This window comes from Aquarana catesbeiana, linkage group LG02, assembly GCF_042186555.1.
Source record: "Aquarana catesbeiana isolate 2022-GZ linkage group LG02, ASM4218655v1, whole genome shotgun sequence".
NCBI classification, from domain to species: domain Eukaryota; kingdom Metazoa; phylum Chordata; class Amphibia; order Anura; family Ranidae; genus Aquarana; species Aquarana catesbeiana.
The window spans coordinates 552,949,858-552,962,206 of NC_133325.1; the positions used below are offsets into that span (position 1 = coordinate 552,949,858).

General features: G+C 40.7%; 1 protein-coding gene across 4 annotated transcripts in view; it reads right to left on the reverse strand.

The window, feature by feature from the left end:
* Nucleotides 1-447: 447 nt before the first annotated feature.
* CELSR2 (cadherin EGF LAG seven-pass G-type receptor 2) overlaps nucleotides 448-12,349 on the reverse strand; it is a 136,034-nt gene continuing 124,132 nt past the window's right edge. Inside the window, exons 32-36 of one of the 4 annotated variants that reach the window (XM_073615953.1) lie at nucleotides 9,690-9,763; nucleotides 6,376-6,552; nucleotides 3,267-3,365; nucleotides 3,028-3,190; nucleotides 448-777 (exon numbers count right to left, since the gene is read on the reverse strand). In XM_073615953.1, coding sequence (XP_073472054.1) covers nucleotides 750-777; nucleotides 3,028-3,190; nucleotides 3,267-3,365; nucleotides 6,376-6,552; nucleotides 9,690-9,763 — 541 coding nt within the window. In that variant the 3' untranslated portion in view covers nucleotides 448-749. Of the gene's footprint in view, nucleotides 778-3,023; nucleotides 3,191-3,266; nucleotides 3,366-6,375; nucleotides 6,553-9,689; nucleotides 9,764-12,349 lie in introns of all 4 variants that reach the window. The other 3 variants (XM_073615954.1, XM_073615956.1, XM_073615957.1) reach the window with 3 other exon arrangements.

Consider the following 12,349-nt stretch of genomic DNA (forward strand, 5'->3'; position numbering starts at 1 on the left):
AGATCTCAACATATCTATGTACAATCTCAACACCTGATGAGATCTGACAGGGCTTAAAGGGTGTACTGAGCCCATCACCTTGCATACGAGAGTTTACCTTTACTAAAGCATTTGTTGTGCCTACACAAAAACAATGCCTGCAGACGTTGATGCTGAAGCACCAAATATATGAATAGCGCTAAACAGGCCATACCTCCTGCTGTGAAAGAGCACAGAGCCAATGGTACTGCCATTTGGTGTTGTAAAATGAATCCAATGAAGTACATCTTTCACCGTTTCAGAACTGCTAAAAAAAAAAACATAAGGTGGTGGTGGCCACCCACCATCTTGAAGCAACATTCATGTTTACAGTACCAGTGAAACATACATCTACTTTGTAAAGCTTGATATCAGTTAATCTTTACTCAGTTACTTTGTAGGGTTAAATGCACAAAAAAAGCCATCAAGAACAACAAAAATATGTATTTTATTTCCATACAAACAGCAATAGCATTTTACAGCACAGTGCAAAAAACTGTAAATATTAAAGGAAGTTGAAATCCTCCTTTTGTTGAGTAAGGATTAAAAGTCTTAGTCCATTTTGGATTCTAGAGCCCCAGTTGTTACTTCTTCTAGTAGAGAATAGGCTGCAGGGAGTGGATCAAATAGTTGTTTCATTGCTCCTGAGGTGATGGAAGGTAGGTAAAAACAACGTAAAGGGTAGAATAAAAAAAAAAAAAAAAAATCAGTTGTGGTTATTACAGAATGGATTAATGGGGAGCATTAGGGAAGACAAACCTGAATAGAAAAACAGAGGGAGAAAATTGAAATTAGATTAATCACATTACAATTATAATAAACAAATAAATTGAAAGATCTACAATGTATGCATACAAATACAGTATTTTGCTGGCAAAACACGTCCATCACATGAGTGTATGCTTAAAGAGAAGTACGGCCAAAGCTCTTTTGTTTTTTCTTCTTTTTCGGGTCACAGGAGTGCACTTTCTTTTGCTCTCCTGGAACCAGAGTCAGCTTAGAGCGGGCTATTTCCCATTCCAGGTTCAACATAAAGGGATTCATGGGTGGAGTTGAGCATTGTGATGCTACTGCACATACGTCCATGGTTTTGGATCCCAGGATGTTTGGCACTATGATGCCGCATATTATGTGAGTGTTTAACGATTTTAAATATATTTTATTTAGTGATATTTACACTATTGGGAGTGAGTGGCTCTTCCTTTTTTTTCTTTTCATAGAGTAATATTTTTTTTTTTTTTATTAAAAATAACAAACATGTTATACTTACCTGCTTTGTGCAGTGGCTTTTCACATAGCACCCCAAATTCTCCTTTTCTTGGGTCCCTCTTTGGTGCTCTTGGTCCCTCCCTCCTGCTGAGTGCCCCCACAGCAAGCAGCTTGCTATGGGGCCACCCGAGCCGAGCCACAGATCCCTGTGTCCATTCAGACATAGCCCGGCCACGCTCTCTTTCTATTCTCATTGGCTGGCTGACTTTGACAGCAGTAGGAGCCAATGGCGTCGTGTTGCTGTCTCAGCCAATGAGGAGGGGAGTCCCAGGCAGCCGAGACATTCCTACAACATCGCTTAATCTAGATGGGGCTGAGGTAAGTATTATGGGGCTGCTGCACACAGAAGGCTTCTCACCTTAATACATAGAATGCATTAAGATAAAAAAACCTTCTGCCTTTACAATCCCTTTAGCAATCACAGTTTGACAACTCATAACGGAGGGTCATACCCTTCCAGCAAACTTTACATTTGGCACACGTGTGGGATTGAGTAGTGGAGCACATTGGAAGATTTTGCCCTGTGACGGATGGCGTCACATGAGGATTTTTTTCACTTTGAACACAGAGTTTGGGGTAGATTTACTAAAACTGGTGCACCCAGAATCTGTTGTGCATGGTAGCCAATCAGCTTTTAACTTCAGCTTGTTTAATTAAGCCTCCACAATAAAACCTGGAAGTTACACCAGATTTTGCACCATGAAGGTTTAGTAAATAACCCCCAGAGGGACACCATGTTGCAATTTATCACATTTCTTATTTCTATTGTTGTTCACCACATTATTTTTTTCATTAGAGATTAGCGCAGCACTTGTGTTTATGTATTTTTAGTTGTTTAGTAGTTTATGCTATATTCAATACTGTGTGAGCTGCTTTTCTTGTGTAGTCACAAATTTTTTTGTATTCTCATTTGCTTGGACCATAAGCGTGGTTTCAGTTTTGAAGTTTATTTCTTTATAAGATTTGTAAACGATCATTACTACACCAAGCCGTTTCTAAACATGTTGTTATAGCACACAACTATAATAAAACATCACTACATGATTAAACTTTTTGGTTGACATGGTACATTTCTTGATCAGAGTAAAGTAGAAGCAAAGAAGTGCCACTTAGAAAGAGACTCTATCCAGTGACTAGGCTTAAAGTCATAATAAAAGGTATGTTTTAAAAATAAAAAAACATGTTATACTTACCTGCTCTGAGTTTTGCACAGAGCAGCCCTATCCTCCTCTTCTTGGGTCCCCCGCCGGCACTCCTGGCCCCTCCTCTTCTCCGAGTAACCCCATAGCAAGCAGGTACTCGTGCGTGCTCGCTCCCGAGTGCCGCTCTCTGCCCCAATAAGACACACAGAATGTGGCTTAGCCCTTCCTCACTGGCTGTGATTGACAGCAGCAGGAGCCATTGGCTCTGTCAGCCAATCAGGAGACCTGGGAGAGCAGCCGCTCTCATGCCCAACGCTAGATTGTATTAGGGGGCTGTGGCGGGAGCTGCATGCTTTAACCTTTAGAACCACTTTAACTGGCTGTCTGGTAATGGCAGTGTGGAGAGAAATATACTGTGGTGCCTGACAATTTATAACTGCAAACATAAATATTTGAACCACATTTACGTCGTACAAGTATTTTATTATTTATATTATATATTTATATATATTTATATTTATTACTGTCTTTTTTTTAAACACCCCAGTTTATTTGTTGATGTGTTTCAAAATGCTCATATCTTTGAATATTCACCTACTCCGATTCAGAGGACTCTTTCCTGCCTGTGTCAGTGACACTCATAGGTATGTTTGTGCCCCCATTTACTTGTCCCTGTATGCTCTGTTTTTCTCTACCAGAAGGCTTCTGTCCAAGTTCGTTATGGATCTGATTACTAACAGAACGCTGCTTCTTCAGAATTCCTGCAACAAGTAAGCACAAACGTAAGCATTTGGTCTCTGCATATAAAGTACCCCAGCTCAGTTTAGTTTTCCTTACCTTTCTGTGGCTGAAGTGCTGCTGGTTTAGGTGATGTGTCAGGTGGGGCCATTGGAAGCATCTCTCCATTAGCTATAGTCTTTTCAGGTGCAGGGTTATCTATAGCATTTGAGGAAATAACTAAATCTTAAAACCAAAATGCCAAAGTGCAAAATACAGTTACCATGCATTTCTTTCAATAAACACACATATTTCACAACATTAAAATATTTTAACCAACAGCATGGGTTCAGGAAAGACAAAAGTTGTCAGACAAACCTGATTTATTTTTATGAGGAGGTAAGTAAAACCTTGGACAGAGGGGTGGCTGTGGATGTGGTATACTTGGATTTTGCAAAAGCGTTTGACACAGTTCCCCACACATGGCTAATGTGTAAGGTAAAGTCTACAGGCTTGGAAAGATCAGTTTGTAAATTGATAGAAAACTGGCTAAAATACCGAATTCAGAGAGTAGTGATTACTGATTCTTACTCTGAATGATCTAGGGATGTTAGTGGGGTACCCCAAGGTTCAGTGTTGGAACCCTTACTATTTAATATATTTATAAATAATATAGGGTCTGAGAGTAAGAGCTCATTTACATTTGCTTTGGCTTCAACACACATTAACGGCTAGTTTACACTTGCTTCAAAACAAGGCTTCAGACAGGCTTTGTTAAAGCTCTCTGAACGCTAGTCAAAGCTTCTGTCATTAAATAAAATTAGTTAGCTTACAGTCCTGTTTACACCTGTTTTTGCTTCAGTTCCAAAATTATTCCTCATGTAGCTTTAGTGTAGCTTTATACCTCATGTAGCGTCTTCAAAGCCTCCATAGAAGTCTATGGCAAAGCTCGACTGAAGCCCCACTGAAGCCTCATCAAAGCCCCACCAAAGCCTCATCAAAGCCTCATCGAAGCACCAAGCAAAAGTGTAAACAGAACTGTAAGCTAACCATTTTATTTAGTGAAAGGAGCTCTGGTCTACTCTGATCAGAGAACAGTGAATAACAGTCACTGCTCTCTGTTCTGCCCCTGCAGTGCAATGGGGCTTTTTCTTTTTTAAAGCACATGACTAGAGCCTGAAGCTCTGATTGGCTTAAAAAAAGAGCACAGAGCACTGGGTCCTGAGCCCACCTTGTTGTGTGACAATAGTGAATTAATATTCACTATTGTCTTCCTGCTTCTCCTCCCAGGCCAATCAGGAAGCGGGTCCTGAGACCTGATTGGCTGAGAGGAAAAGCGACCGTATTGGCTGTGTAGGGGGGAGGATGTACAGGGAGACCTGGGAGATGTCATTGGAGCGATCCCTCAGTGCTCTGCATCGGCGCTAACACAGAGCCCGACCGCGTGAGTACCACCCAAAGGGAGGTGGAGCACCCGCCACCACTGGAGACCAGCAGAAGCAGCTTGTAGAGAAATGAAAAGAAAAAATAGCTAGACTTTTCTTTGCAGAGCAGAGGAAAAAAAAACTCCAACCTCCTAGGACACTACCAATAAAACTGAGGAAGTAAAAATGCTAACAATTGGAGAGATTTTGCTGAAAAATTATTTAGTTGTAGCCAAATACCTTTTAAAGCAATATGCCTTTTTACAGCAAAAGATAAAAGAGGGAAAACCCCAGGGGGCTAGAAATATGTACTCCGCCTGCCTGATTTATAATAATATTATATATATAATATATTTAATAATATATATTACTATAAAGAATAATTACCCTAAACCTCATCAATAGACAACATTTATATAGGGATAAGTGGTAAATAGGAAATGAAAATACTTAAAATATTAGTCCCACGTTTCTGAGTGTACTAGAATATAAATGAAAACAGTAAATGATCATGTAACTATTCAGATAGAAACCAAGGGAATGTCATTTGGACCTACCAAGACTTTCAAAGATCATGTTTGCTGGAACGAAACGCGTCAGCATCTCATCATCACGCACCCGACGCCTTCCGGGATCGCAGCCCATGGGCAGTAGAAATGAATGAGAAGCGAGCTGGAGTCAACCAGAACCAAAAGACGCCCGACACATGGACAGGGACAGATGATCCTGAGTAGACTGGCTGACAATGCACAACTGAGTGTGAAGTGGCGGTGCAGCGGAGGTGGTGAGACTGCCCCATGTACGGTGTTGTACTTTGTACTCTGTTTCACTTTGCACTGCCCCCCCCCCCCCCCCCCCCCCCCCCCCCGTGACTGTGAAGCAGCCTCTATATACAGCTCATAGAGCACATGTGCTGGTTTACCAGCCACAATCTCATCTAACATGAGTGCCCATCTATGCCTTACTTGGCAGACACTGTCAGTTTTGAATACATTTTACTTTAGTCTTCAACTGGTCATAAGGCACTCTTGACTATCTCTATTATCATTGCCTGCCGTATCTGACATGCTTCAGACCGACTCCTATTAGGTCTGATGGATACAGTTAGCACGGATGGAACTATAATGGCTTGTTAGCCCAAACCCCAAATATAATATCCATTTTGGTGAACTTGCTGCTACCTACATCCATGGACCTTTATTACAAGTCATAGGAGTGAATAACGGTGTGTATGGGTGTGTGTGCAGCTACAGGAAACTCGGGATAGACAACAATGTCTTTTTAAAATAGTTTTTATGGTTGGTGGAGGCTCAACATTTTGCCTAGATTTTTTTTATAATGTCTTTTTGCTAATAAAGCTGATTTAATTGACTGCAGTGTCCCCCCTATGTGACTTGCTTGGGATAATCTCCTCTTTTTTTTGGCTATGTATACAATCACCTGACATAAATCACGTAATATATGTACTGGATGCCTCTAAATTTATGTTAATTTTTTATTATTAATCTCTGTAATTATTTATTTTACAGTGGACACATGAGAAGAAACCCATTAAAATGTTTATTTGTGTGCCAGAAATGAAGATGCCAGATAATCAACTGTCACACCAGAGATGTTTTAAATACACTAAATGTAGGCTAGTTATTTCTCCAATACCACTGTAAATTGGATCAAGTAAATCTTGTCCATAGATTTTGCAATTTACATAATTTAAATATAAAAACAATTTTCTAATTGGGTATTGTGGGTAACTTGTGGGCTTTTTGCAAATCAAGAGCTTCTTAAAACCTCTAACATGAATGTACCTTTTTGAGAATTTTGAAAATGTTTCTCATTGTTGAGGTTTGTTAAAATATCCCAACTTGGGACCCTTGGACTATCACCATCTTCTTCATCACTGTCTGAGGACTGAGTGGATGCAAAGGAGCAGCTGTGGTCATCATCATCATCATCCACTGAGAAGTCACTTTCTGAGTCAGAATCTAAAAAATACAAAGGACACATTAAACACTGCTTAAACTATTCCAGGACAGATTTGGACCTAAATCAGTATGTTATGCTTTGAGATGCCTGTATTCATACAGCAGCCACCTAGTATCCAAGCTTTTACCTGTAAAATTCTTTTTTTTTTTTTCTTAGGTAAAGTGGTTCTAAAGGCAGGACATTTGTATGCATTCCCTGCATTATGTAAAAAATGTCCCAGTAGTTATACTCGCTTGAATGGGTTGCTTTCAGTGGGAAGTACTGCACTCCGAATGCGACAGGGGGTATAATTCCTGCTGTTTTGTGAAGAAAATCATGATAGGCGTAGCAAATGTACAAACCCGAAGCTACGTTTGCAGCTTAAGTTAAAGTGATTGTAAGGGGAGCCAATGGCTGCGCTGCTATCAATCTATCCAATCAAGAGCCGAGCCCCCCGGGCAGAGAGACAGCGCGTCCCTGCCGGGTCAAGTTCCAGGGCTCAGGTAAATAAAACGGAGGGGCTGGTCACTGCCAGGTGTTTTTTCACCTTAATGCACAGGATGCATTAAGGTGAAAAAGCACGGAGGTGGGAAAAAGGGGGGTGGTGTTAAATATAGGTGGTTGAGCTGTCTAGCTGCAAATGTAAACTTAGTCTAAAAGAGCTTTAAAACAAGCCATCTCTGTCCTCTCAACTTGCATGTACCATAAGTACATCCGCAAAGATATAACAAAGACTCTAAGCTAGAATTTCAGTTAGGGTCCTTTCACACAGGCGGATCCGTTGGCGGATGAAAAACTGACATATATGTATGGCTATGGGCTAGCGGACGATCATTCGCTGATATCCGCTGACATACGCCTCCGTTAAGTTCAGTTTTTGAGGTGAAGAAAATTATTTCCTCCGTTTAAAAAATGGTACAGAAAACGAATGTTAGCGGACGACATCCGCTTACATTCGATGTGCTGAAATCCGTTTTTCACCCAAAAACACGGGCGTTCAGTTTTTCACTTTTTTTTTGTAAAAAACTGATGAAAAACGGGTGTCAGCGGACATGAAAACGGATGTAAAAATTGACATCCGTATTCGTTTTTTTGCAAAAAAGAAAAATGACTGAACTGAACCAAAAAATGGAACGCCTGTGTGAAAGGAGGAAAAACGGACATTTATGTCTATGTGCTAGCGGATGTTAGCGGATGATCATCCGCTGACATCCGCCTCTGTTAAGTGTCGTTTAAAAAAAAAACGGAACAGACGGAAAACGGATGCTAGCAGACGACATCCGCTGACATCCGTTTTTAAACCTTTTTTTTCCCCTCTTTAAACAAACTGTATATAGCTGGTTGCTAAGGAGGGGGCCGGAAAGCTGGCTGCCATGTCCTTAACAACTGATAAGTCATCAGCTGTTGCCGGCAAAAGAAAGAAAAAATTGTGAAAAAAACGGTGTGGGGTGCCCCCCCCCCTCCAATCCATACCAGGCCCTGTGATTTTTTTAAAAGACCCCCAAAATCCATACCAGACCTGTATTCGAGCATGCAGCCCGGCAGGTCAGGAAAGAGGAGGAGATGAGCGAGCGGCCCTCCCCCCTCCTGAACCATACCAGGCCGCATGCCCTCAACATGGGGGGGGTGCTTTGGGGGACAAGGGTCTCTTCCCGACAACCCTGGCCAATGGTTGTCGGGGTCTGCAGGTGGGGGGGCTTATCGGAATCTGGGAGCCCCTTTTAACAAGGAGGCCCCCAAATCCTACCCCCCCATGTGGGGGTCCCCTCCGAATCCATACTAGACTAGAAGGGCCATTTTTTTTTTTTTTGTGATTGTTTTTTTGCCGGCAATTCTATTTTTTTTTTTTACATTTAGCTGTCAGCGGGGAAGCCCGCTGACAGCGGTTGACTCATCGGTTGTTAAGGATGCAGCAGCCGGCTTCCTGGCCCCCTCCTTAGCAACCAGCTATATACAGTGTTTGAAGCTCAGTTCAGTCACTTTTTTTTGTAAAAAATGGATGTCAGCGGACATGAAACCAAATGTGAAAACTGACATCCGTATCCGTTTTTAATCCATTTTTCTAAAAAAAAAAAAAAAAGTGACTGAACTGAACTAAAAAACTAAACGCCTATGTGAAAGGACCCTTCGTTTCTAACAGCTTAGAAACACCTGCTGTGTATTCACATTTAAAGATTCTATTTTAATAATAAAAAAAAAAAAAAAAAAAAGCTAAGATTTGTGTCTCTGTTGTGAACTTTAACCACTTAAGCCACAACGAGCCAGTTATACGCTGGCTCTTTGAAGGGGAAGAACGTTGTTATGGTAGCAGCTAGCTGCCATAACCCAGTATCCACCTCTTCAGCGGGTGGTCAGCTTTCAGATAAAAGTGGTCTCAGGGGCAGATTTGCTTTTATCGGCAGGAGGAGAGGTGCCCTCCACCTGGTCCCATACAATTGCAGGGCAAAAGTGACGTCAAAACATCACTTCCACACATAGCTCTTAAAAGGACTTTTTTTTTTTTTTTTTCAAATGACAATTTTTTAATTTTATTTTTTATTGCATTTTAGTGTAAATATGAGATTGGAGGTCTTTTTGACCCCAGATCTCATATTTAATAGGTCCTGTCATGCTTTTTTTCTATTACATTCCTTGTAATAGGAATAAAAATGACACATTTAAAAAAAAAAAAAAGTGTAAAAATAAAAAATAATTGAAGCGAACGCATACGTGAGTAGGGCCCGCATATGAAAATAGTGTTCAAATGACACATGTGAGGTATCGCAGTGATCGTTAGAGCGAGATAAATAATTCTAGCCCTAGACCTCCTCTGTAACTCAAAACATGCAACCTGTAGATTATTTTAAACATTCCTTAGGGAGATTTTTAAGGGTAAAAGTTTGTTGTCGTTCCACGAGCGGGAGCAATTTTGAAGTGTGACATGTTGGGTATCAATTTACTCGGCGTAACATCATCTTTCACAATATAAAAAAAATTGGGCCAACACCAAATCTCAAAACGAGGCTCTGTCCTTAAGTGGTTAAAGATGAAAGCCTCCGCGATGTCTATAGCTGAAGAGGTGAATGAGGGGTTGTTATTAAAGTGTTTTTACTGTTCATTCAGCATATGTAAATACTTTAGTGTGCATAGTCAGATAAGGAAAGTGTATATGTATTACCTTCTTGGTTATCCATTCTATTAGGATCCTTTAACTCCAAAAGTGAATGACCATTCTTGAGCCCAGCTTCAGCTCTAAAGGTGAACAACATGGTTACAGTCAAATATCCAGGTAAATATGTATGACTAACTAATTACTACACAAATAAATATCTGGGTAAGTATAATCTGTAGAGCTACAAAGTTGTAATAGGATTTTTGTACTCTAAAATATTTTTCTTGTAATCCATTGAGGGGCACAGAAGTCATTAATATCTTCAGGTTAGACTGCCACCTACAAGAGGACTTGACAATGCCAGACAAAACAAAGAAAAAAAACTATAGAATAACCCCTCCTGGTAATATCATGCTTCAGTTTTGTAGCAAAGCAGTACTAAGAGCATGATCATAAACACAAAGTGGTGGGATCTGTGTCCTTCAATGGATTGCAAAAAAAAATGATTTTAAAATTTATTCTGTCTGCTCACTAAATTTGCCATTCTGAAGCTTCCCTCCAACCACTTTGCAGATTATTTTATATATACTGTGATTCTGTACTTGCCAAATATGCTCTAGAAATCTCCCTCAATCTCCCTCTACTAAGTGTGGCTGCAGCCATTTCAACTGTGGGCAGCTGAAGCTGCTGCCTGTTCACTTCCTGGATTTACACAGACACACAGAGGCACACCTCCCGCTCTGTAGCCCTGCAGCTCTCATTGACCCTCTTATGACTCATCCCCCCTCCCTTCCTGGCAAACTCTGATGAGAGTGAGAGAGAGGGAGCCGTGCATGATGTCATAAGCCTAGGCTAATGAACAGACAAGAAACAGGAAGTTGGCTGTATAAGGTATTTACTTGCAGAAAAAAAAAAGTTTTACTATCCAAAGTTAAAACAACAAGGGCAGAAGATTTAATAGATGGAAATTTGAAAAAATGACTGAAGGTCTGCTTTAAGTTAAAAAATCCTATTTTCTTTCTTGCCCATTGAAGGACACAGAAATTCATATGCTTTTGAGGCATCCAAAAGCAGTTCAATTGAGGGGTTAACAACACAGCACAAAACACTAACAGGCCCAACGAAGAACTGTGGATTTGCCATAAGTTGCCCGACAGACCAGTGCCCGAATCTGATGAGACCAAGCCCCCTACCAGACAGATGAATCTCTCTGTCTACTTTACATGGTCAGAGGGAGGGCACAGAGAATAAACCTGATGTTCAAGACCTAGATGGGGAGGTCATCCCAAAAGGGAGTAACTCCACAGAGAATCGACCAACCTCCGTTCTGTGTCTATGTGCAGACATACTGCAGCGCATAGCAGTGTGCAACTACACCCAAAGTGTGAGGTAAGACCTCAGATTCTCTCAAACCTAGGCAGCTAATGAGGATTGAGCATCTGGATGTGTCCACGTCGGGAGGGCAGCAGCAACAGAGTGAAGATCAGAGCAGCAGAATAGTGCTTTCTCTATACTGAATAGCAGGAATGGAACATGAAACGCATGTGACACTTTACCCAGCAGGTGACATCAGCGTTAACGCATACGATGATGAAACCAGCAGGGGTGGGAAATTTGAAACGTTCCCAATAGTTCAATATGGTATGGTGGTAGTTTCTGGCACTTCAGCATAACCAGCCTTACTTAATAAAAGTGAGTCTTCAGAAACAAGGTCATTGCCTGTGGTAATGACACAGCTCTGTGCAAGAAAAGTGCTCTGATGATTTATTTTTTCAAGTACACAAAGGTCTGGAACACACCACAATGCAGAGCCAAGTGTATAAAGGTCACATTCCAGGTGAGCCCCACAAGTCCAGTTCAGCGGGGTCTGGGTATAGCACTCCTAGGTGGAAAAGGCAGATTTGAAACAGCTAAAACATTGATGTAGTGAGGAACCTTGACTGAAGTCAATGGAAGAATCCATGGAAAAATTGGTGGAGAAAGGTGAAGACAAAAAGCCTAGCAAGGACCTGTCTCAGCAGAGCAGAATAAATCTTGCACACTAGCAAAAAATTAGGCATACTGGAAAAGGAGTGGTAACCCAGGGCTAGTTTACAATTTGTATGCCAGTGCCCATCCTCCTGTAGGCAGCAGTATAACCTGACAGAATCAGAATTTTTGCGTCCCTTCATGGACAAGAAAGAAAAATATATTTCTTATAAGGAATGACTTGTGGACATGTTGCCTTTAAAGAAAGCAAAAATGCTGAACATGATTATACGCATTATGATTACAAGTTTGTAGGGAACTATTTCTTCTAACTATAAGTAGCTCTAGGCAATAAGACACATTGGGGGCACTTTTAAATTCTAATGCACAGCTATAGGATGCTAAACAGGAGCAATAAGGCAAATCTGAGACAGATGTATTATAATTAGACAACATAATTCATAAATCCTCCCTCAGCTGCTCTAAAATAGAACTGTGACAAAAAAACCTGCTCCTGACCACTTGTGTGCTTGTTTTAATTGAAAATATCTTGATGAACGTCTGTCTCATCTCAAATGGTAAATCTGTCACAGACCTGTGCAAATCTGTCTTTGCTGGCTGCCCCAAAGAAATAAATAAAAAAAAGACATAATGGTCTCAAAACCATTAAAATTAAGAGGCAGCCTGATTTGCATCTAAACGCATTGTTAATCTGCTTAAAAAATGTCCCTCAATATATTTATAACTATTAAGTCTAT